The sequence below is a fragment of the Anguilla rostrata genome, chromosome 18, assembly GCF_018555375.3.
Source record: "Anguilla rostrata isolate EN2019 chromosome 18, ASM1855537v3, whole genome shotgun sequence".
Lineage (NCBI taxonomy): Eukaryota > Metazoa > Chordata > Actinopteri > Anguilliformes > Anguillidae > Anguilla > Anguilla rostrata.
In genome coordinates this window covers 3,941,511-3,968,329 of record NC_057950.1, presented here as the reverse complement: position 1 = coordinate 3,968,329, position 26,819 = coordinate 3,941,511, and the positions used below count along the sequence as shown (strand labels likewise).

General features: G+C 44.1%; 1 protein-coding gene across 1 annotated transcript in view; it reads left to right on the top strand.

The window, feature by feature from the left end:
- The first annotated feature begins 560 nt into the window (after positions 1-560).
- The window catches only part of LOC135244477 (collagen alpha-1(XXIII) chain-like), a 42,686-nt gene continuing 16,427 nt past the window's right edge, over positions 561-26,819 (top strand). The window contains exons 1-2 of the mRNA XM_064316799.1: positions 561-1,300; positions 8,642-8,711. Of these exons, the coding sequence (XP_064172869.1) occupies positions 1,001-1,300; positions 8,642-8,711 (370 nt within the window). The 5' untranslated portion in view covers positions 561-1,000. The remainder of the gene's footprint in view (positions 1,301-8,641; positions 8,712-26,819) is intronic.

The following is a 26,819-nucleotide window of genomic DNA, read 5'->3' as shown; positions in this document are numbered from 1 at the left end:
GACCGCATTTTGGCTACAGTTAAATTCCCAGAGTTTTTATTTATTTATTTAACCAGGTTTAATCCCAGAACTTTCCCATCTACTGATAAAATCTGAAACTAAGGAGTTAACTTCTCTAAGGATGGAGCTCTCCTATGACAACACGGAATGCCAGCAGTTTTAAACATGACACTGAAGCAGAAAACCAGGATTCTGAGAAGCACGGAAGCCTTACCGAGACTAAACATTTGAATAAAAGAGGTTAAGTCTTATGCAGTACCACATTACCAACGGTTTATAATACATGGTATTTAAAAGTTACGATGGTCATTTTTAACGTAGTCTGACGCATAGGCTTACAATAGCATACAGGTGCACAAGGCGACGCATCAAATACATAAACCTCACTAAAAAGCACAACAGGACGCAGAAGGGTAAGGTTACACATGTGTCCACAGTAGATTGAGTCTAGGCTCGGGCACCTAAAAATATCCCCCCAGAAGAGTGTCAGATCAAAGAGTGGGAGACGCTTCGCGCGAATCCCGCCCCGACGTTTAGCCTAAATAAACGAAAAGGAGGAGCCTCAGCCCTTCAGTTGAAGCAAAAGACTCGTGGTGACCACTCCGCTGCGGAAGGTAATGTGTCGGGTTTCTGCAAGTGCAGGAGTGATCTCACAGAGATAGTAGCCTGCACAGGACAGCACGGGACACGTACCGCTCCAGAATTGCTTTGAAGGGCTCTTCAAATGGCAGTTAAGAATTGCCCCGTGAATGAATAAAGCTACCCAGCGATCGATTGAACTAAATGAACAGAATGCATGGCCTAACTTTTGTATAGATACTAGGTCTAAGAGAAAGGTAGGAGGGAGGGATCGAGAGCTACGTTTTAAACGACCCCTTTGGAAGTCCTCTCCCAATTGATATTCCTTTTTCATATCACGCCTGATGAGTATTGGGATTTCGCGGTGGATAAACACTGAATAGCTGCATCAGAAAAAAAGAAAGAAAGAAAAAGATCAGACATGGAAGAGGAACAGAAGTGGAGCGTCAGTCCACAGTCGAGCGTGGGGAGGACTTGCACCGAGCATCCTTGCAAAAAGAGGTTTTGGAAGAACTGCAAAGACCTGTCTGGGATAGCCGTGTGTAGCGCGTTATCCTTGTTGTCCTTTGGAGTCTGCGTTTTGGTTTACCTGAAGACTGCGGAACTGCAGTCTAAGGTTTTTAATCTGGAAAAGGAACGGGACACGCAACTTTCAGCGTGGCTGTCACTGGACCAGGTGGAACCCATCCTCATAGGTAGACTCGATCAGATTTTGGAAGAGGTAAGAGAACTTTCGGTAATTTCTCTACTTATGCGCATGTATATACACACACTCATTAACACTTTCTATATTGCTGTACTCCGTTGCTCTGTTCGGTTAGTTCACATCATAAACTGCGATTTTTTGCATAAGCGTCTCATCTGCAGGTAAACTAACGGCCGTGCTGAAGCGCATTGTATAGCTCCAATAACTTGCAATCATCTCCGAACAGCTCCAGTTAAGTAGCCTACTTGTTTCCGGAGAACTTGGTAATGTGTCTTGAACGGAATGGGGATATTGATAATCGACGACTGTTTAAATAAATAAATAAAATTAAAAAATAAATAAATAAATAAAAATAAATAAATAAATAAATAAATAAATTCTAGTCTGGAAATTGTATATCAAGTCAAAAACTGTTGTAAACTTACTGAATTGACACCCCTCATCTACATGTGGTTTATAGAAGTTTGTTTCGTCAGTTACAGTGCCCCACAAACATTACCCCACTCGCGCACGTATACTTTACCGTTTTGCCGGGCTGTGTCAATATTTCGTGATTCATTCGAACGTTTAGCCTACAATGTTTTCTTATCGCAAGGAAAGATAATATTCCCTCCTGATTTAGGAATAACATGCCCACGAATGCAGCTGCGTTTAAGATTGGCCGTTTTATGACAGTCTTTGAAGCGGCATGTTTAAAAAGATAAGAAAACAGCACGAGACGGTAGCTCCGACCTGCAGATCACATCTGCTGTTTTAAGTCCGCGATTCAACCGTGCCCCGCGCGAGTTCTTAATTGACCACTTCCCCAGCTATACCAACATTCTCGTCTGCGCCGACGGGCAGTCCCGCAGCGCTACCGTTTTCACTTTCCAGTATTGGTTTATCTTTGTTCCGGCTATGACTGCTTTCACCTTAGTTAAGACGGTGTTCGAATCAGCCATTCTAGCATTGTGCTTTAGGCAGGATTGTCTCCCACGGTATCCTGCGTTAGTCTGCTTAAAAAGTACGAGCATAGTCATTTACTGTTGTTGACCTACAAGTTATTTCTGTGGAAATGTTATATATGTATTTCATAAAGGGGGAAAAACCCACCAAAGATACGGACATTTACCTACATCATAAAAATGAACCATTTGGAATCGATCACACGGGAAAAAAAACTGTATTTTGGACAATTAAATTGTTTCTTCGCTATTAGTGAATCAACCTTATTGTTAAATTGGCTGTTTCGTGGTGTCTCGGTATTAAGGATCAGACACGTTTTAAGGATCAGAAAATCTGGTAAATATTTTGAGTCATTGCTTTGCTTACATCAGCTCCCATTACTCACGAACGTCTGCCTTTCTTATTGAGCCTGACTGGGGCCAAATAAATACAAAACTCAGTTTCACTCAAATGTAGCTGCAGGACATAGTGATTCATTCATTTGTTTTAGTCTGTTTATATAAATACCCATTATTAATGTGACGCGATAGCAGATGTTGCTTATTAGAGATTTACAGATGGCCTTGCAGGTTGTACACAAATGGTGTATTTTTTATAAATAGATAGGATATCAAAATGATCTCTGGAAATTTTAACATCAGTTTCCTTATTATTTTTTTAATTTTTTTTTTTTTCATTGACATCTACACAAGTTCACTAATATGTCGGATCCCCCCCCCCCCCCCCCCTAATGTCTGGTTTCAACCTGTAATAACTTTCTAAGGGAAAACGTCTCGTTCTGTTCCAGTCTCCTCCAAATTTTTATTTTGGAGCACGCACTTTGTTAAGTCTAATTGCAGTCACGAGGCTGTAATGACTGCGCCCAGCTGTTTGTACACTTGGAAAAGACAAGCGAGATGAGATTTTTGTGCAGCTCTACGTAAGAAACAGACTCCTCAGGCATTCAGTTAATATCTTCCCCTTTTTCTCATACGTACAGTAAAGGACATTTGTGAGAAATTTTTGAGCAGCATTTGAGCAGCATTTTTATTGCTGTATAAAAACATTGCTGTTTCGAATAAGAATCCTCCTAAAACCCACACATACACATGCAAACGCATGCATGTAAGCACGTACGTACACACACACACACGCACACACATTAACAGGATTAACAGGAGCAGAAGCCATTCTTATCTTTTGTTCTTTTCCCGAAAATTTAGATGCATATCCTTAATGTTTCTGAACTGACACCCTCCTTAAATTTCCTGTACGGGCAAACTGAGTATTTAAAAAAAAAAAAAAACAAATTGAATTATGACCTCAAATAGTTTTACATGTGATGTGAAAATTGTCATTCTCCTACAAAGTTTTATATTTCAAGGAACGTTTATTATTCCATTAAAACAGCCCAGACTTTTGCAGTCGTTGTAGGGTAACACATCTGAAGGAATTGCAAAAAGTATACAGCCATCAGTAATTTTACTCCTGAAATATGCAGGCTTCCCTTGAGCACATTTTCTCACCCCAAAAGAGAGCCGTTTACCGTTGAACAGCTGACCGCAAAGTAGCCTCCCCGGGCTAACGGGGGTCCAGCGCATTCTTAGACTTTTCGGTTCGGGTCTCAGTTTCAGCTCGGGTCCCGAGTGAAGAAAAGGGAGAAATATGGCCGAGGGTTCCCCTGGCTCGTCCCCGCCGATCTTTCACTGCTTTAGAGTGTAAACTATTTACAGCGTGTGGGCCGCTTCGGGCCGAGAGACCGTTGCTAAGCACAGGCTCTGTTCGTTAACTGGCCGTCAGAAGCGCAGTCAGTCGTTAAGCACAGGCTCTCTGTTCGTTAACCGGGCATCAGAAGCACAGACCATCGTTGAGCGCAGGCTCTCCGTTCGTTAACCGGCTGTCAGAAGCACAGACCATCGTTAAGCGCAGGCTCTCCGTTCGTTAACCGGCTGTCAGAAGCACAGACCATCGTTAAGCACAGGCTCTGTTCGTTAACCGGCTGTCAGAAGCGCAGTCGGTCATTAAGCGCAGGGTCTCTGTTCGTTAACCGGCCGTCAGAAGCGCAGTCAGTCATTAAACACAGGCTCTCCGTTCGTTAACTGGGCATCAGAAGCACAGACCATCGTTAACCGCAGGCTCTCTCTGTTAGTTAACCGGGTATCAGAAGCACAGTCCGGCCTATGGAGCTCTGGGGCCAAAGCGCTGTTCTGTGTTAATAAGATGTGGACCTGTGCCCTGGCTAGCTGTGCTGTCTGTTTGAGCTGCTTGCACAGCTACGTGGGGGTTTTAAGCTGGCTCTCAACCTGTAATTGGGGGCCTGGAAAACCCTTCCACTCCTTAAGCCCGGCAGACTATTTCCTGCATGTCAAAAAAACGGTTGTCTCCTGTAAATGCACTTGGAAATTCGATTAATGGACACCACATAAGTGAATTATGGTGTTCTTGCTCAGTTATAGCTCAAGAGCCTCTGTTTTAAATTTTAAGTTGGGGTGGTGGTTCCATCAGGCATACTGACAGCTGCTATGGGTACCACACAGTATATTTCCATACTGGACATTGTTATTGCAGTGGTTCTGTATAGCCATGATTTGCCTGACTGGGGTGGGTTGATTCTGCCCTAACTGGCTGCCATGGAAAGGACAGTGCAGGAGCACGCACTGGAATGGAAAGAGGTGAAGCTCCTCTCAGATGGGCAGGCTGTGACTCAGCTTGAACAGTCAGAGTGAATCAGAACAGGTTGAGTTTGGTATAGAATTAAGAGCGGACGGGAGGTGGTGTGTGTGCAGGGGACTAATGTGGCTGGTATGGGACAGAGGAGGAAACCGTACTGAAAATCCACATGGCGCCTTAAACTGTTTTTCTCCCCCTGTGGATTTGTGTACCCCTCTCACAGTCTTCCGCATACACTGGTGGTGATGGTGGTGGGGGTGGGGTGACACCATTGCACAAGACCTTATCTGCCAGAATGTATTGGAATAGAGACATTTATAATGTTATCATTTTTATGAACAATCAACGCTTTTAGAAATTGCTTCCAAACCTGTCAATACATGTCTGGTTCATTTTCCAGAAAACTAATGATCATTAAAAAAAAACATTTTGCTTTACAAACATTCCTAAAACATTTTACTGCCTGAAGGGGTCCCCAAAATCCAGGTTAGTGTTCTAAATGGCAGCTATTCTTCACATCTTTTTTATAAAAAATAAAAAAAATCAATGATTGATGGTTTGAGTTCTATTCATATCTTTTCACCCTCTTTAAATCCCCTGTATATACTTTTCTGTGCAAAACAGGCATTTATCCTGCCACAGCCTAAACAATACAAAATGGGGGGAACAGCTGGCTTGTCCTCCATTATTTGGAGTAATCCTCTGTAATTTTCCTAAGTATTTTAAATGTACCCAGCACTTAAGTAGATTACACAAGGTGTATTTTCTCAATTTGTAAGCATGGTGATTTTCTTGCCTTTTGGAACGTAAGGTAATAAAGCTTGCCTTTTAAACAGCTACCACAAAGAAAGATACCTGGTTTGTGACTATCGTGTACTGTGGCGATAACTAAAACCCTTAGTCACTCGTAAAAACATGATGAAATAAAATAAGTTTTCATTTTACATACACTATATGACCAAAAGTATCTTGACACCCCTTGGTCTGGGACTGTTTTTCATGGTTTGGGCTAGGCCCCTTAGTTCCATTGAAGGAAACCTTAATGCCACAGCATACAATGACATTCTAGATGAAATCCTGTGCTTCCCTAACAGTTTGGGGAAGGCCCTTCCCTGTTTCAGCACGACAATGCCCCTGGGCACACATTGAGGTCCATATAAAAATGGTTGTTGAGAACGTTGTGGAAGGACTGGCCTGCACAGAGCCCTGACCTCAACCCCATTCAACACCTTTGGGATCAATTGGAAAGCCAACTGCGAGCCAGGCCTAATCGCCCAATCAGTGTCCGACCTCACTAATATTCTTCTGGCTGAATGAAAGCAAATCCCTGTGGCAATGCTCCAACATCTAGTATAAGGCCTTCCCAGAAGAGTGAAGGTTGTTATAGCAGCAAAGGGCTGGACCAACTCCATTTTAATGCCAATAATTTTGTATGAGATTTTGGATGTCAGGTGTTCACATACTTTGGCCATGTGATGTACAAGGAAACCAATAAGCTGAATAAATTTCATGATTTATGAGCCGTTGGTCTGTAAATGCACTCACTAGCTAATGCAGGCTTGCATTCGCTTACTCTATGGTAGATATGGGGAAACGGCATCTTATAGAGTATTTCATGTGAGGACTGCGGGGGTCTTAAATAGTGATAGGCCTACAGCATTGCTATTCAAATAAAAATCAAATCTTTTAAAGTATTTCTTTTCAGGTCAAGGTCGATGGCCTGGGTGACCATTTGCGCATTTTCTCGACGGCTTCCGGAATATTCCGGCGAGCTGAGCGGGATGCGCACAGCGAGCGGAGCTGTGTCCTCTGAGCTGCACCATAGCTGGGAGCCCTCCAGCGGCAAAGACGGGGGGGGGGTCTTAGTTATAATCCGTCTTTGGGATTGTAAAATGTTTTGTCATCCTTTTAAAATAGAATGTTAAAACCAGATCAAAACCTCCGGCATCAAGTTACCATTAAATAGGGGGAGGCAGAGAGGCGGAGAATGTTCCTTACCACCACCAACCCACCGCCCCCCCCTCCCCTCCACTCCACCCCCGTCACCCCTCCCACCACAAAAAAAAAAAAAAGGAAAGAGTGCTTCAGCTGCCAGTGCCCATTCGTACCGTTACATCACCCCCCCGAGCTCCTTCAATGCCTATGACAGCGGCTACCTTTTAATTAAGCAGCAGCTACGGGCCTTCTCTCCCCAAATGGCTGCTTTGAACGCTCGTGCAAACACAACGCACAGGTGCGTAGCAGTATGTGAAGACTGATGGACGTTCGAGGCCTGTCATTACTTACTGTTTATTTTTCCCCAGCAGACGGGGCTTTATCCCAGACTGCTTAAAAGGTGCTTTCGGGCTTTCACATATGAACCTTAATGTGGCTGTGGAAGGGTTTTTTTTTTTTTGTCTCAGGCTTGGCCCGGGGTGATTTAAGTGCAGCCGAACCCTACATTTGTGTCTTAACGCTGGTTTTTTTGTCTCTTCTTCCATGCCCTTAAGTGACAGCACGCTGAAGAACATTCAGTTTGAAAAATAAAAGTCTATTATTGTGTTCGTCTTTGTGTGCATGTCACCTCTACTCTAGTGCAGTACAATGAACTTGTGAGCTTTCAGAAAATGTTCCAGTTTCATCTTTCAAATAGCCACCAAATGCATTATGTCAGGAGTGTAAGTTCAACACTGGCTACACTTTTTTCATATTTTATGGAGGAGTGAGATTTAACAGAGGCCAAAAAGAAAAGCATTTTTAGGAAGTATGAGGGTTCTGTAGTGAGAGGTTATGTATACATTTTATCAGATTCTGCCAACGGTTCAGTAGACTGTATGTACATATGCTCATTTTCACTTAGCTGTCGACAGGTCTACAGACCTAGCAGACCACCCTTACAGCGCTCCAAAGCTTTGGACTACATTCGGTTCTGTGGAAAAAAACAATGACTTGATAGTGGGCAGTTATTGAAAGCTTGTAGCCTCAGACTGGCCTTTGTAAAGAGTACTCCAGATGGGCTGTAACCTTGCCAGCATAAACCAAGCCGGCCCCTGGAACCCTTCATGATAAATACAAACTTTCCGAGTGAGAGAGAGAGATGTCCAACAGCAGACTAACATTAACTTTTTTGCCTGAGTATTTCTTGTTTTGATATTCACCAGTGAGGATATCCTCTATATTGAATCACTCTGTATTAATTATATTCTTTTAAAAGGGAGAAGAAAGTGGAAAATGTAATGTAGTGATTATATGTCTGTCTCTCTTGAATAGAGAGATTTTATACCTGTTTGATACATCACTTCAGAAAAGATATGGGACAGTGCCTTGGATCCACTTCTTTGGTAGTGGGAGATTTGCAGTTATTTTAAGTTAACCTCAGCTTGTCTTGTGCATGACTTAAGTTGTTCTTAAATCTTTAGAAATTTAGCTGTGCTGCATTCAACGGTAGAATTCCAGAGGTCCACATTTGGACTTTTTTGGATTTTTATTTCTCTGTGGCGTGAGTTTATTTTAAACACTCAGGTTTTGCATAATGAATATGACAAAAGGACTACATTTTTATTATACATTAATCACAATTACCTCAAACACCTTGCTGTTGTGGAACTGAAGTAGCACTTGGTGTGAACTGTAACATTTCTTATTGTTTTAGGTGTTTGCTCTCTTTCTTGCTCAATTTTTGAATATTACCACTCTACACGAATGCCATTCGTGTTAATAAGGTGAAAAATGTCACTGATCGTTGTTCACATATGTCCCGCTCCCTCTCTTCCCCCCCTGCAGAAGCTGGCCGCACGGTTACCCAAGGTTCGAGAAGCTCGAGAGGCCCCCCACAGCTGCGTCTGCCCGCCAGGTAGGCCCCGCCCCCTTCTCTCTGAGTGACCCCCCTCCTCCATTGTGCTCCCTTGTGGTCGAGAGCTTTGGTGCTGCCACTAATCACCACCGCTGAAATTGCCCTTGGGGTTGGTTGGGTTTCCACATTGGGGGGGAGGGGGGGGTAATGGGACGAGAACGCAGTGAACAGAGCGGTCCGGCTCGCTGTGGCCATATCTAAAATGGCTGTGGCTAGAATGTGTCTGTTGAGGGCTGCGGACGATTTCCACCAATCAGAGGCCCTCCCTACGAGGCTCGGGCCTGCTCAATGCCCCCCGTTCCTTTTCCAGGAACGTTCCTCTAAGGAACCGTTACGACTGTGCCGGCAGCGTTCTAACGGGCTTCGCTGTAATTTCGGGTATTTTCTGTACCCGTAGAAAGATTTTATTTCACTATCGTGGTTCATATCATTGTGGTTTTCTGACCCAGGTCATACGAGTTAAAGTATCACAACAGGCGTCACCTTGCTGGAGGCTCGGGCCATCTGTGGAACAGCTACTGTGGGATAAGGAGGCATGACCTGCGAAGGCCTAATCTCTGCGGTGCATGACGTGACAGTTTGAGCGCCTAAATGACCGTAATTTTACATTTCAAAGCAACCACCAGGTTTTAAAACACCTGATAACAATTTGCCTGTGGCCAGGTTTATAAATGCGATAGGCCTGTGTACACTGGCGTCTGATCGTGGCAACGGTACACGCGGTCCTAAAGGAACATTAGAATTCAGACGTCAGTAGAAAATTTTGAAAAAAAAAATGTTAAAAACAAATGCTAAAAGTTAGGTTGTAGATCAGCTTTCTGAGTCTATTTTCAAGTTAACCCTCCTGTTCTGTTCATTTTTTAGGTACAGCAAAATGTTCCCGGGTGATATAAACATACAGGGGGGGTTTGCAAATACATGAAATGAACCATTTTCATTTAGAATGTTGATTACACTAATTAAGGCCAGTAGAAGAAGTTTCATACTGAAAAAATAATTTTAAGTATTTTTCCTAGATTTTCAAACTTTAAAAAGGGTCAATTTGACCCGCAACATAACAGGAGGGTTAAAAGGAAAGGAGGAACATGGCAGTGGAGCCAGGTTTCTCAGTGGCTTTTATCTGAATGTGTTCTTCCAGACAGCTTGTTTTGTAGTGTAACTAACAGACACATTTTGTGCAATTTGTTAAAACCGCTTTTAACATTTTGCGAGCGACCGGTCCTCACTGTACACCGCGCTGCCCCGTGCGCTTTCAGTGCTGGCGGGACAGTGCTGGCGGGAGGCCTCTCTGCCCCTCTCTTCGGCTGGCGACAGGTGCGGGGTGTATTTTTGGGCCTCTCCGGAGTTGTTGGCGGCGCTTTGTGTCATCCTGGGGTCGTGATGCAAGAGCGTCGAGGCGCCGTCATTAGGGCATTCCTGGGCGCGGGGAGGCATCGGGGGGGCGGCGGGGGGGGAGGGCGCAGGGAGGCATGGGGGGCGGGGGGGGGCGCGGGGAGGCACTGTCGCCATCGGTTAACAAGCCGCATCCGACCCTGCCCACTTAACGACCTCGCTGCGTGACTCAGATCCCTGGCAAGGGGGCACCTTTTTTTTTGTTGCTGTTGGCACTAGAGTAGCTCATCAAAGACTACTTAGCCCACTTTGCTGCTCACAATGGGCAGTGCGAATTGAAAACTCGAACGAACGGTTTCTCTTAACTCAGAGTGAAAGTTATCCTCTGCTTAAATGCTGATTTTTATTTTAGGAGTGTGGGCCAGTGGTGTGAATTGGTGAAGGAACTGCATTTTAAACCATTTGTTGTGCTTGTGTTTATTCATTTAATCTGTAAAACTACGACTGAGGGTATGTAACTTGCCATAAAGAGGTGGCTAGTTGTTTGCTTACCAATAAAATAATATAATGCAATTCTAAAAAGGGAGTATAAAGTAATGAAATATTCATATTTTAAGTCAATTACAATTACTTAATTTAAGTAATTAAGTAACTTTACCTGAAGTGGGTCTTTTTTAGCATTCATTACACCTTAATTAGAGATAATGCATCACAATACCTTAATAAGTGCCAAATAATGCATTATAACCACAATGTACCGTAAAGATGAACTCGTGCATTGCAAACTGTTCATGTGACACAGGAGGTTACGTCATTAGTGATACAGATTTTCAATTAAATTTTCACAAACATGTGCAAACCGTGTTTAAAAGAGAACAAACTTTATGGGACTCATGCAGAGCGATCGCAGTATGGATCAGCTGCATTCGCTGTTTTACTGTGGGCGAAGGGAACCGCCCCGTTCACACGACACATTGGATCTGGCAGTGAACTACTTCCACCCAAATTGGTCCTGTCTGCCCTGCGGCTACCACACACACCTGTTTCCCAGCTCCATCCCCCAGGTGTCAGCCATTAAGTAATTAGGCAAAGCGGAAGTGTTGCCTTTTGTGTGTGTGTGTGTGTGTGTGTGTGAGAGAGAGAGATAGAGAGCGAGCGAGTGAATAAGCGAGTGAACATGTGTGTGTGTGTGTGTGAGAGAGAGAGAGATAGACAGAGAGAGAGAGAGAGAAAGAGAGCGAGTGAGTGAATAAGCGAGTGAACATGTGTGTGTGTGTGTGTGTGTATGCGTGCGAGTGTGTGTGAGTGAGCGAGCGAGTAAGCGAACAAGCATGTGTGTATATATGTCTGAGGGAGTGTGTGTGTCGTGTGTATGTGTGTGTGTGTGTGTGTGTGTGTCTGCGTGTGAGTGAGTGGGTGAGTGTGTGTGAGTGTGTATATATCTGTTAGGGAGAGAGAGAGAGAGACTGTGTGTTTGGTAAAGCGAAATGGCCGTGTGAGAAGCAGAGGGGCTGCAGCGTGCGCACCCCCGTGCTAATTCAGCACGTCAGTAGGAGGCTGGGTGTTAACTGGCCGGTAAGTGTCTTCAGACATCCACGCAAAACCAATTAAAGGGGGACTCGGGGGACCCTTTGAGGGCCTGTCATTGTTCTGAGGTGTGGGAGCTTTTCACAATCAGCGTCCCAGATGGCATTTGGGTTTTTTTTACGGCCCCCCGGGACAAAACAGTGAAAGTTTCTTGTCACACTCCTCCGACTTCTTTAAACTTGCTTCTTCTTTAGAATCTGTTGGTATTTACTTTTGGTGGTGGTGGTCCCGTAACGCCCACCAACCCCCCCACCCCCTTTTTTTGGTAGGGGGGTATAATCTAATCAGTCCGTGCAATCTCCTTCACTGGGACAACTGGAATTGTCACACAGAGCACTAACTGCGAGAGACTGAACTACGAGCTACGTGTGATATGCGCAGATATAAGAACAAGCAACTGGATACGATCTTCTAAGATAAACGGATTCTATCTTGGATAATACAGTGATATAATTAAGAAAAACTGACCAAACAATGCAGTAAGCATTAGAGAGCGATTGTAGGAAGAAAGAGCATTTTTACATTTTTTATCCAGAGTAACTTACATTGCAAGCACAAGTGCAAAGATCAGGGACTGAAGGGACCTAATGGTACAGTCCCAAGAGAGACAGAAGAAACTGCAATAAGTGTGGATGAAATTAAAATAATAAAAACTGTAAAAAAAGAATTCTTCGATCAGAACAATAAATAATTTTTCACAATAAAAACTAGCTGCCAACAGGATGCCTGACTTGCATGTTGGTCTTTTAGAGAGAAAGGTAGAACAAACATACATGGGATTATGATAATAAACACACAAAATGCAAATTGTTCTTGCCTTAGTGCCAAATAAACAATTACAGAAAAGTAGTTTTTGATATTTTGATTATTATTTTTAACCAAATGCTGGGTTGGAATAAGCATTTACAAATATGCACTAAAAGCCTTGTTTACTCATTGTGATGTACCAACATCAATCTCTATATGATACATTTTCAATTCCTTACTTTTTCCAGTCTTAAAAGGAATGATTAAAGCTGTTATTAATTAGCCCTGGTTTGTAGCCTGTATGGTGCATCAAAGCTGCAAGGTCAAGCAGTAATAAGTTTTCTTTTTATGTCAGACAGCAACCCTCGGCCCACCTTTAAATTACAGCCTGCGCAAATCCACCCCAAAGCTTACTGGGTAATGTAGTGATGTATCTTTTCTCTGGCCCCAGGAGTAAACCCTAAGAACGCTCCTTTAAGCAATTTTGCCACCTGTCTGCGGCCGTCTATTCATCATGCCCCTTACTATAAATGGGACTGAACAATGGCAGGCAGGCTCCTGGTACAGTGTGGCCTGGGCAGCGGTCTCATTGGCTGGCGCCCAGAGGTGGGCGGAGCCAAACGCTGCATGCACTCCCCGGCCCACCTGCCCCCTGTCAGTCGGCCCCCAGCACACAGTGTTCGAATGGCTCTCATTCCTCCACTTATTTTCAGTGCCAGGCAGGGCATAGCTCGCTCTGCCCCCCCCACCCCACTGGCCCCTGGTGCCCCCCCTGGGGCCGGACCGCAGAAACAGAAACCTGAAGGCATTGTTTGATGTCACTGAAGAACACTAATGCGGATACGCACGCGGGCGACCGCCTGGATTTTAGTTCGATCACCGGCGGCGAATCCGACAAAGTTCCAACCCTGTCCCGCTTTTCAGGTCGTTTTTTAAATCAATCCCCCCCCATCCCCTCTTCCCCCTACCCCATCCCCCATCCCCACCCCCCCTCCAGGCCTCAACAACACTGATGTATTTTGGACTAGCGCTCTGGGGGGGCCTCTTGATTAATGGCCTACCTGCTCGTTATTTTCTGACACACAAGCCCCTCTGCCCGGCGCAAAGCTCCCTTTGAAACGCCGTGCTGTCTGCTGCCCTCGTGTTCCGGGGAGGCGGGGCTAAATGCCGGGAGTGCCGGAGTGGCGTGGCTGCGGCGGTTCATCCTCTCCTCTGTGTGCGCGTGTATTTCACTTCAAGGACAGGGCTTCGATTCCAGGGCTGACGTGTTGGCGATCCGCGGCTGAGAGACTGCCTTTTGGTGCGACTCGCCGCGGAGGTGCGGAGCGACGTATCTTAAACACTTCAGCTCCTGCTTACTTTATTTCAGCCGTGCATCGTACCTATGGGGGATTTTTTTTTCAACCAGGCAGTGGTAAAGGGTTCATTTTCATACATCGTCAACACAAGTTCATTTTATTCCCCAAAATGACACACTGACTTAAGCCAAGCCACTGATATATTTGGATTTCAATTAAACCAAATATGCAAAAAAGTATCAGAATATCATTGTGCTATATTTATTTATTTCTATAATATTGAATATGTTTATTAAGATTACATATATATATATATATATCTAGAATATATCGCAATTGGATTTTGGTTACTTTAATTTTAACATGTCTCATAGGGATATTTTTGTTTTGTGCAACTGTACATATTGCAAACAACATTTTTCATTTTTTGAGTCATTATTGCAGTTATCAGTGTTCAAAACATACCCAAAATGACAGTATGTTTGGCTACGTGCTGGGGTATGCATGGCTCTGTAAACGTCTAAACAGGGTGGGATGAGTTATACTAGTGGTGAGTCACACACCGGTTACCTCATGTTGGCTGTCATGTGTTTACAGTCTGTGCTCGGAAACATTACGGCTTCATAACACTTTCATCCTGGTGGGCTGGTGGAATGCTGAAAAGCTTAAATGCCACCTGCCCTGATTCCACACGAAAGTGAACCCAGTGAACGTGTTCGGTTGGACGTACTATGTTTACAAATCACACCGGTAAGCGCCGATGTGTGCCATTTTTACGCAATCAAAATTTCCCTGGAGTTTAACTTTTTAATGCCTTTTCCAGAAAACCTCGGATTATGTTCAGTCTGTGCTGTCGATGTTAAATTAACGGCGTAATACAAAGCTTGTATTTCAGAGAGGGGCCGTTGGCGATCTTATACTTCTGTTTTCCTTAGCGTGAAACACGTGTGTGACGGCTCTCCTGCTCCACTTGATATTTGATCTCGGCAGGTAATTAATAGCTTGTTCATCTTTCACATAATGTGTCAAAACATAGCGAAGCTACACAGCGGCCGCTTCACGTCAGTGTTGCTGTATTTGTCAATGGACGGCGCCTTAGGCGACCGCCAGTGTCACCCCTGCCTTTGCCCTTATTAGATTTTAGTGTAAATCTAATGAAAAATAAAAAGGCTGAAGGGAAATGTTCACAGATAACATCAGTGGCTGCATCAAATTTCATACGTTGGAATGACAGTCCCCAAAAATGACCCGGGTACAAATCTGCACCCATTAAAATGAAAGCCTTTCTTTGACGGGGCTTTCAGGGAAAAGCACATAAACATCTCTTGCCAGGGCTTTTGTTATTTCAGGAAGAATGAAGAGGATGGCAGGATGTTTATGTTATGGTTAAATATATCGAGGGAGATATATTTGTAATTTGGGCATTGTTTTGGCCGGGTGTATTTAGGCATGACGGATACAGCTTGTGTATGTCAGAGCCTGATTTATTTGTGCGTGCGTGTGCTTATCCACCCTATCGAGTGGGTGTCATTAACGCCCGTTCGTTTTCATTGTGTTGTCATCGTGGGAACTCACGACCGGCCTGGCAGCGCTCGGTGTATCCCAACACCGCGAAAACGTCATTACCAGCGAGATGGTCCAAAAGCACCATTGATCGAATCCTCCAGAAAAAAGGCTCTGGCTGTAGCTCTAGCCGACTTCCAGAAGCTGCGGCGTTTTAAGAGAAGTTCGGTCTAATGGCTTTTCCCTTCACTGTGAGACCCGGGGCTCCGGGGCCCTGGAGTAGCGCTCAGGGCGGGAGGATCTGATGGCTCCTCTCGGCGTAGCACGTAGCGTAGCTTTATTCTCGGCCACGCTTTTTTGAAACGGAGATTAAATCCAGGGAGCGGAAAGACAGCAGGGCCACTTGGGAGGGGGGCTTGTGGCGGACCGCAAAGGCCTTTAAAGCCTGCCCCCCCCCAGAGAGGGGGCGGAAGTGGGATTTGACAGTTTACCTGGACGGGGTCTGACGAAAAGCCGCATCCAGCTGCTGGAGTAACAGGAGCCGGTGACGGGGGTCTGGCAGCCTGGCATAGCCGTCATACCTCCTGCCCCGAGCTCACACGGCACAGCGCCCCCCCCCCCCCACCCACCCGTCTACAGGACAGCCACTCACGTTCACACCTGCATAAGACTCCCGCCTCCCTGTGTGACGCAGCCCGAAAAGCAGCGAGAACATGCACGTTAGCACGTTAGCGTCTCACAGTGCTCCGGCCGCACGGCACCTGTTCGTTATGGGCACAGCCTCTTAGGCCTCTGTATTTATACACCGTACATATGGAACTGACTACCAGCAGGAAGAGGAGGTGGCAGATATAAATACCTGAAGGTGTATGTACAGTGGCCTGCCGCTGCAATATAAACACAGCGCAGAGTGCCAAGACCGTACTTTTCAAAAGGACACGTTTTTATGGTGCCCTTTAAGATTTAAGAGTTTTTTAAAAAAAAGTGAATTAAGCATGTTAAGCATCTCTTTCCCAGTTCATTTAAAGAATACCTCATTCTAAAAAAAAAATCCATTATTTCTTTTTGCAAAGTGTGATTTTGGCAGGGTGTTTTTTAGGATGGGACTTCAGGAACTCCCTTCCGTCGCTCCCTGTTTACATTAGAATGCTTCTGCTGCCTATTTTGTCTGTGGGATAGAGGGAGTCTGCTGGGAGAATAGCAGAGAGGCCCGACCCAATGACAGAGACTAAGTCTCTGAATAGAAATGGAATTTACCGCAGTATGTTTAATATAAATATGCAATATATTTAGTTATATTATCAAGATAAAAAGAAAGTAAAACAATATACAATATATAAAATACACAATGTGTTTAAATATACAATATACAAAATATATTGTCGATTTTAGGTAATGCAAAAAAATATTTACCTCACTTTCTTGCTTTTTGGGGGTTCACGCCTGGTTTTTGCCCAGTTTTCCTTCTGTTACTCTGTAAAATGTCTTGGTAACAGTCCTCGGTAAAAAGCGCTAAACTCTGGTACACATGCTCCGGCCCAGAGACCACCATTATGGAGGATGGAAAAAGCCTTGAGAACTGGTGAACACATCTTTGCATCAACATGTGCGAGTTGGATCTTTTCCTGCCATGAAGTCTAAAAAAGTCTGAAGTTGGTCTGTTTGATCAATTCAGTGCGTGTTATTATATGGCTCTGTCATGGCGTCCCATAAATCTCAGAATTACCATATGTTTCAGAACCACTGCTTTTCATCGCGAAATGGAATGACTCAAAATACAAAATGGTACCATATTTAGTACTAATAATACGTGCTTCTAATTTGTGCTCGTGGGTCACCAACATGGAAAATGGAAAATGAATAATGAATAATATGTACTGACCACCCCACGGAAAACAGGCCAGCCCAAATACTGTGCCTTTTTATTGCATAAGGTGCACGCACGTCTCAGAGCGTCTCAAGTGGCAGAGCTGCGGGTAGGGCAGCTGGCATGCCATCCATCCAGAGCATGCCCACTGCGGCCTCTGATGACAGACCAACCGAGCACCTAGACTGGATCAAAGGGCGAGGGCCTGGGGTGGGAGGTGGTGGAGGTGGAGGTGGAGGTGGGGGGGGGGGGCAGTGTGCCTAAATTAACCCAGTGCAGTAAAGCCCGTTAATCCTGTCGCTTTTTAAAAAAATACCCCCCCCCTCCCATGCAGATGTAAATGCAGTTTAAAAAGGCCCTATTGCCCTTGTAAACAAGAGGCTTCTTCTAATCTTCACGATGGGGTGGGTCACGGGGGTCGTGGGGGTGGTTATTTAAGGAGTCCCAAGTTCACCTTGACATCTCTGCTGACAGGAAGAGGGGACGGCGTATCGCTTTTCCGCGCCTGTGATTAGCTTTCAGAGCAGCTGCCAGAGAGAGCCGCCTCACCGCGGGGAGCAGCTGACCGCTGCATGAGCAGAGAACGGCTAGTACTGTGGGACGTCACGGTGAGAGAGAAAGAGAGTGAGAGAGAGGGGGAGGGAGGGACAGAGAGAGGAAGAGAGAGAGACAGAGAGAGAGACAGAAGGACAGAGAGAGAAAGACGGGAAGGGAGAGAGAGAGGGACATTGAGAGACAGACAGACAGAGAGCGAGACACATGGAGAGACACAGAGAGAGAGAAAGAGAGACAGACAGAGAGAGAGACCTTTATTTGGCCATTGTTGAAAATCACACAAAGACAGTTAAAAGGAACAAACCTTGCTTGATTCTATTTACAGTATGTAAGCTATCCCCCATGACACCAAAAAAGCGAAGGCTATTAGTCCTTTTAAAAGAGATGGCGCTGATCAGACAGGAGGAAACAAAATGATGAGAGATTGACAGAGAACAACTAGAGAGAGAATAAGCGGGAAGGAGGGAAGGAGGAAAGGAGGAGGGACGTACAGTAAAGGGAGTTGGCCATCTGGTTTACGCATCAGGTCTCCTTGACCAAAGGGCCTGCCGTTACCTGATCCCCCGGCCTCTGATGCTCCTCCAAAAGAACACTCACATCCTCACAACTTGTTAGCATCTTGTTGGTGGAACTCTCTTGGCCAAGTTTTTTTTTGTCCCTTGTGGGAGAACGACAACTGATGGATTGCGTTCACCCTCAAAATACTCGGTGGGCAGCATTAAAAATGCACGTGAACGCGTATGAAATCTTACATTTAATAGTTTTGTGGTCAGCCATTTAAAGTATATATATTAAATCCTATGTTACATGTACAGTATAGCTTACATTTAAATGTAAAAGTCAAAATTCCAAAAAAATAGATATTCTCAGAGTGAAGGGAAGGTGTGTGTAAAGGTAAAGGTATTTGCTACAGAACATGAGCCTACTGTAAAGCCGCTTTTCCACTGCATGGTACCGGCTCAACTTGCCTCGACTCTACTCGACTTTTTTTGGTTTTCCAACGGGCAAAAGTTGTGGATAGTACCTGGTAATTTTTTGGTATCACCTCCGTCGAGGTTCCAGGTGAGCTGAGGCGATGCCAAAAGGAGACGTGAAAACACTGCAGACCACTGATTGGTCAGAGCAACACGTTTCGTGCGGCGTCGCTATGACGACCAGCTACATTGACGGGGGGTACTATCTGCAGTGGAAAACGAAGTACCTGGTGCCAAAAGCGAGTAGAGTCGAGTAGAGTCTATTCGATACCATGTGGTGGAAAAGCAGCTTTATATACTGTAGCTTGTGTAACCACTGTGCGTGTCAGTATGAGTTGTGATTTTCTGTTACGGTATGTACTCTACCACCCTAAGCATGGGTTCACATATCATAAGACCCAGTCACTGTTAATCAGTGGTGACTAGAGCTTAGCTTCTATTTGCGTTTTTCAAAGTTCTATATATTTCCCATTATTCTTTAATGCAAGTGATTTCAGGGGATGAATTTGAGTGCATTGAAACTGTCATTTTTGGCCGCAGGGAGTCAAGTCACTAAATAATGCATGGACTAAATAATGGAACGTGTATTTTGTTTCACTTTTCAAAATGAAATGCATGTTGTTTGAATAAATCTTTTCTAGAAATGCTAGGCCGTCAACTTGGGAAAGGCCAAGACAAATGTAATATAAGACTTTTGCAGGGCATTGTAGTGAATATTAAGAGCTGAAAGTAGCAGTGCTTTCAGTTAGATGGACCATTGCAACTGTCTCCTTTTCAAGATGTAATAAGGCTGGAAAGGCTGCTGCCTGTTTTTCCAACTTTAGAGCTATATTCTTTCACCAGAATATGAAGTGTCCTTTTGACGTGCATTTTTTAAAACATTTATTTGATTTTGATGGGATTTTGAACACTATTAGGACATGCTTTTTATGACTATGTGGCTGTTAAGCAGCCCTGGTCTCCCAGGTCAATTGTTGCTAGATGGGGCCAGGTTTGATATTTTGCAGACTCGGATCAGGAGCATTGCCAAAACCAGGAGAATGGTGATTTAGTCTGAGAGATGTATTCCTATATATGCTCTGTTATAATGAAAAGAGACCATAGAATTTCCATGGCTATGGCTTATGGAAAATAGACAAAGCATATAAACTGGAGATACGCTCAGAAAAATCAACTGAGATACAACATTGATGGTGAACATTTCAGATGTGATTTGGCTAAGTATCTCTTGTTCTCTGTGACTAATCTTACCTCAGACAGTTCCAAAATCCAGTACGCGAGTGAACCATGCATGTTTGTACATTTATTATATGTACAGATCTAGTCACTTGTTCCTGGGCTGAAATCAATAGAAAAACAAACATGTATGCCATATTTTCTTCTCAGATGTGGGGAATGACAAAGTAGTTGTCCAGACGGTATTTGAAGCCAACAACACCTACCAACGTTTTGAGCTCTAAATTGAGTTGGGATACCAGATGTTATGTTGGCTAAATGAAGCACATTTTGTGGCAGACAGAAATTTCACATCCCTAGAAACTGGAGAAGCCAAGAGGCAAATCATTAAATATTATTATTATTATTATTATTATTATTATTATTACAGACGTTATTGTTTAATTCTTACACTGAATATAACCCCCTTGATTTGCACCAGGAGTGGAGCGGACGCTTTTCAGGGGCCATGCCAGTGGACTAGAGCTTTCATACCAGCTGCTGTCCGGCCTGGAGGGGCCGTTATAAAACCTCTAATCCTCGGGCCTGGGCGGTGAAAGGAAGCGGACACTGCCGCGTCCGTTCTGCAACGGGTGTAAATCAGGCGTAAAGATTACACCCTTCATCTGTGTCATGCGCAGCACATCCGTATGATGTCACGCAAACAGTAATATCATCAATAAATTCACGACCTGTTACTTTTAATACTCTTGCTGTTGATGCTACCCTATAAATAATATATATATAGGCAAACAATTGCGGATATAAAAATGTGAGAGGGGGCACTTATTGTAGAACCAAAACACTTTGTTCATGTTGGCGGGCTCTAGTCCAAAGAGAAAAGTTTTGATATAAAACATGGAAAATGGTCTGTTTCCTGCTGGAAACACTAGTTGTAACGGATGTAATGAATCTTTCTGGGACATGATTGTCAGAAACAAGCCTGGGGACCCAGACCACATACTGGCAGGCTTAAAAATCTTTCAGAATTTCTGAAAACCTAGATGTCTCAGATAATGCAGGGACGGGGGATGGACTGGACCCTCTCTACACCCCCACTCCGAGTGCAGGTTTTATTGTGGTGGAAATAATTGTTCCTGGGTACTGCGTGAGAACTGAAATTTGACATGGGAAATAATTTAACATTTCAATCGTAATAAAAATAGTATTTTCGTTTTTCCTTTAAGCTATTATCGGTCATATTTGGAGTTCTTCAGCTCCACGGAGAACTTTTTATCATCGGAAGTTATGCATGAAATATAATAGACTCTGAATTGCTTCAGCCACAAGAATGATGCTGTTGTCGATTAGCTAATCGTAGCCCAATCAGTACAGAGCCTTAGGTGTGGTTGCCCTCTGGGAGGAACCAAAGCTACTACTTTGTTGATTCCAATTTGTCATTGTGTCTCTTTTAACACTTCTGTCCAATGAGATTGCTAGTTAAGTGATGGACAGCTTATGGCTTACATACTGTTCACAGAGAATTACTTTCAACAATATGATGCCTGTTATTTTTATTCACTCACAGATATTGCTTTTGATTCTTAAGAAAACCAGAATGAAAAAATATTTCCCACTTCTCTGATTTGTTTTCCAGTTCTCGAATAGTACATTTTGGCTTGGGTTTTATACCAAAAATGTGCTAAAATATTTCAACTTTCCCATAACTTTGATTTGCAGATTTCTTTGTTCAAGTCATACCATTTGACTTCAAAGCAGAGTGGCTGGCTGTCAAGTACTCGGCCCACATTGTTTTTCGAAACCATTTGTGAGAACATGAGAAAACCTGCTTCTCAACCTAAGCCTCAAGAAACCCGTGCAGTCAGTTACCCACCCCAATGCGCCAAAAGGAGCCTACATTTGAAAAACATTGAAATTTCAGCATTACACAATGACAAAGTCAACATCCAGTAGGAAGTGCACACATGCAGGAGCTAAGCAAACTTCCTTGTAATTCCAAGTCTGAGTCATTTCCAGAGATAAAGATTTCGAGCAGCATAAATCAGGAAATCTAACATCAAACAAAGAGACACCAACATGATTGCTGTTGCAATATTACATAGGTGTCTCAAAATTTGGAATCGGATGTGGTCACACTGTGGCCTTTCTCTCATCTGAAATTTCTTCCTCCTCAGGAGGAGCTGTTGTACTGCAGAACTAGCAGCCAGCTCTTTTGACATAATGAACAGAGGGGCCTGTTGATTATCTAATGAAAGTCCTGAGTTTAAGAAACGCACAGGCCTCATCTGTAGTCAACCTTGTCGACGTCGTCAAGGTAATTGGACAATGGGTGTTTACCACCAGCTCAAGCCCAGGCTCATGTGGGGGCACAATGTGAGTGTGTGGCCCTGTTCCCTCCTCCCCCAAAGCACATGTCGGCATTGTCCGCGTCCCCTGCTCGCTCCAGACTTCCTGTGGGCACCAGAGTGCTCCGCTTGGAGCAGCCCGTAGAGAGCAGGCTTAATGCTAACAGGACTGGGAAGGCTGCCAAAAACAACACATTTTATTGAAATAGAAAGCAAAAAAACCGACCTTCACCGACCTTTTTTCAGTGGCCAAGTGGAAGCACCAGTAGTTGGAATTTCAGTAGCGTGTTTCCAAGGGTCAAGTATCACCACTGGACTTTGGTCTAATTAGGGGAACAAAAATACTGGCCAAAAGGGGACACTGCTATCCTGAAAATGGCATTCTGCCACTAAAAAAAAGTGCATGTCATGAACTAACATCTCTTGTTCACAAGCAATTTGTTTTAAAAAAAGTGTATAAATTCTATACTGCAAGAGAGAAACCGCTAATGTTGCAGTTGTTAACAATTCCAGCAGAAAACATGGATCCATGGAAACATGAATTTGGAAAGGGTGCTGAAAAAGTGGACCATCTGTTTTGAATCAGTTGGTGAAGAAGGTGTACCCTTGAATGTATTCCACTGGAAGAAAGTCTACATGACTATCTATCAAGATGCTGTGCTAGCCATTGCCTTTCCTGCGAAAACTGGCGCAGTGAATGGGATTATACAAATGTGAGCCACAATCAAGGCTTGACGAAGATCGATGAAGGTCTGTTCTTGGAAGACTAATTTTTTCTAATGCTCAACACATTTATGTTTAAAAGCATTGAAGTGCACCACATGCAGTACCTCCATTATTTTTTCAATTTATTTTTGTGTCTCTATTTTTGTGTTTAATGTCTAAAAAAACTGCACAAAACATGTCTAACTGTACTGGCTAACAATATCGCTTTGTGGTAGTGCCTTTTATTATCTGCTAGGGAGGAAATGCAGTTCGAGAAATACAAATGGCGAGAAGTATTCAAAGTGCTTCAAAGAGAACACTTAAGATTTCAGAGTACCATTCTTTTGGAAGGTAAAGCAAGGGCAAATCATTGCGGAAATGAATGACTGAACATTGTCTATAGAATCTTGGCATTCCTGTTGGTTTTCTGACAAGAAGCACTTTCACAGATGTTGAACATGAAATAATATTACGTAGAGGTGAGGTACCTTTTTACTGTGTTAACAGCAGGTAGTGATTTCATTAATCTGCCACAGGGCTCAACATATGATTTTTCCATTGAAATAAAATTGGCTCTTCATATGAAACGGTACCAATGAAATACAGACTTTTTCTTGGGCCATTTTTTAGGAGTGACTTTGTTACCAAACCTTTGTAATTTTATTTTATTGAATAGCAGAATAGCATATTCCTTTAGGAGGACTTGATGGCTTGGATTGAATTTCAGGGTAAGGATTTTCTCTGTACTGACAGCTGTTCAGGTGAATGATTTTGTTACTTGAGGTAAACGGGTTTATCTGTAGGAGTGCTAAAAGACAGACATTCACCACAGGAACACAACTGGCCTCTATCCAGCAATCACTATGCATTGCCAAATGGATCGAAAGGTGTGCCTGCATTTATTCCAGTGCAACACAGAAATAAGTCCCCGACCAACGTCCCCAAAGACAGAGTTGTGATATAATTACCAGCTTACGTGCTGCGGTGAGAATGCCGGTGTGGTGTAACCGTGCTCAGGAGGGACTTTGTTTCTCCGGTGCATTCCGCCAGCTTGTGTGACGAGACAAAAAAGGAGCACTCGCTGAACGGACCGTGTCCTTTCCTGGAACATTGTGGTGGAGAGGAAGGTTTGGAATTGCACCACTGGTGACACCAAAGGCCACCCTCAATCCTCTTGGGGGTGGGGGGGATGGGGGGTGGGTGGGTGGTGATCGGGAGGTGGGATCAATTACAGTCAAAAAGGATCTCCAGCAGCTCACCTCTGACCTTGGACCCCTATGATTACCCATGATCATTTTGAAAGGGGTTTAATCGCTCGTGGGAATGGACACTGGAGTTCTCTGAGGGGGGCCGAAAGGAAGGACTTCTGATTGGCTTCCCCTCCGCAGGTCCCACCCCAGTGGCATCTGCTGCCCTGCTTAACTTGGTGACTGCATTTCAGAAAAACTGCAAGGATCCAGTGGGCAGGACTTGTGTGTGTGCACACTGGGAACGGAGAGACATGCACAAATTAAGTCTACAACACTGCCCAAGACAGACAAGGGGGAACTTCCTTAATCTTTCACTGCTGTTAAGTCACCTGAGGTCTTTCGATGACAAACGTGACAGGCTTTACATTTCTCGTGCAGAGATGTCAGATTGAATAATCCAAGTTGCACTCAGTGTGGGTTTTTCATCCTCCGGTGGTTACTTCAGGAAAAAGGGTGTTGGTTGCTTTTGCAGATGTTGGAACGGCCATTTTCTGGGGGAAAAATGAATTCCCCTTTCCCCTTCTCGTGTTGTTGAATGTAAAAACGGAGCGATAGTGATTTAGCGAAAAGGAAAAGCCGTTGAGATAGCGGCACTCGCTGCTTCCTCCCTGCCAGTTTGGGGCAGTTGATTCCGAACGGATGTTTTTGTGCTCAGCCAGACCCCCCGCTGGCACTTTGTACAAACCCCCCCCCCCCCCCACCACGTCTGTGACCCCCCTGACCCCCCCCAACCGGAGCCCTTAAGAGCTTATTAGGCCTATTAAACAGATAGACCCGCATTTCCTCCCCTTTGTTTACCTTGGCTGACTGTGACGCCTGTCACCCGCTATCTCCTTTCTCTGTCCTTCTAGCCCCATGTCCCGGCCGCTCCCTCCCCCTTCGCCCTCTCATTCATTTAATTCTACAGACTAGCTTCTCTACCACCCTAACAATTCACTTTAAATTAGGGAATTATGGATATATATATGCATGCATGTTTCCCAATTTCCTGTAAGTGTACATGTTAAACGAATTGAAAAAGGTGTTTACACTTGAATTAAACCAACTTTTGAGCGATGTGTCACACACTGCCCCCTCTATCATCCTGGAATAATTCTTATGTGATTTAATTTACCAGATAACCCTTCACAGTGAGGCATTTACCATTTAAGTTAATAACTGTGGGGCATGTTATAATGAGGTTAGAATCAGATTATCAAGATCTGGCAGAACAGTAGCAGAATTAACCTTTTTACTCTTCAGGAAATGGCTTTTATCTTAAATAAATTTCAGACCGCCAGAGTTTTCTTGTGATTGATTTTGTGTGTCGCCTATCCATGAGCGTGCATTGCAAAATGATAAATGTGTCCTTTCTGGCTATGCAAAGAACCACAAGTTCAGGTCATATCCTAATTTATCACCATTGTGGTTTTTCTCTTTTCTTTCCTGAAACCCTCAACCCTATGTCAGCATTAACCTTTTGGATTTTTCTTCCGCTTTAATGACAGGGAGGAATACATTTAGTGGTGTTTTCATCAGAAATAAAAACATTCAGGACAGAGTTTTATTATTATTATTGGAGGTTATGCATGCTCAGTGCCTGAGTGAACTTTGTGGCATTCGTTTAGGATTACCGCTGTACAGTGGATAGTTTGCTGTACTCCAATGTGAATTATCCACTGAAATTTAGACCCAATCAGAAATGAGCATAGTTGTTGTGAATCAGTAAATTGTGTCAGACAGGTAAGAGTCTATGCTGTGAATGGTCTCTCTGGAGCTTATTTAGCTGAACTATTCTGGAAAGATCACTGTACATGGGAATTGAAATGTATTTGCCATTAATAGTCTGGTTGAAAATGAATGTTTTACCAATATAAGCATGGTTAGCAGAGACTTAACAACTCATTCAAATGCTGATATGGCTGAATATTTACAGACACAGTAAGTACCTTTTTCAAGGGTTATAGCAATGTTGCCTCATAAGTGATATAAACCATCAACGTTGTGGTTTCCAGTTCAGTTCCCTGACAACAGTGCCAGACTGGCGCCACATACACTATACTGCATGTATTTTTCACTGTCAATGGAACACTTTTGTTTCCAAGGAGCTATTGAAAGTGGTCCACAATACTAGAGTAACTCACAAATAGTCTATCCGATTATCTATACTCATCTCTTGCTGAGCCGCCATTTTAGACTCTTTATATAAAAAAGCCTTTGTCAGTTTAAATCTGTGTTGCATTTTTGAGTCAGGGAAGAACTCCAAGTGTGTTTCGAATTCCATTTGTGAAGAAGACTCCCACGACTGGACCTATTTCTTCCATTATCTCTGGAAAGATGTTCAAGCCTGAGATCTCCGGGCAAGGGGAATGCGGGGTTAGCTCTGTGCGTTTAGCCGGGACACTGGATCCCACTTCCCCTGCACAAGAAATGGAGAGCTGGGACTCTGTGCTCAGCTATCCAGATAGAAGAGTCGGCTATAGAATTGCTGGGATTCCATTGTTATATGGGTCTCCAGTTACTGTGGAATCCTGTCCAGGCACTACAGGAATGGGAGGGGTCACCCAGGGCCACACGGGTTCCGCATGGGTTCCGGTCTCTACTCGTCTGCCATTGGTGGCGTGGCCAAATCCGTCCCCGCAGAGAAAGAACCGCCGCAACGATCCGTCTGTCTGCCCAATGCACGCGCCAGAGTCTTGTGGAAAAAGAGGAGGCTGACAGCACTCCAGGCAGATGTGGTGTGGGAGGGTGGAAAGAGGTCAGGGACTGCAGCTAAGATGATGACGTTAA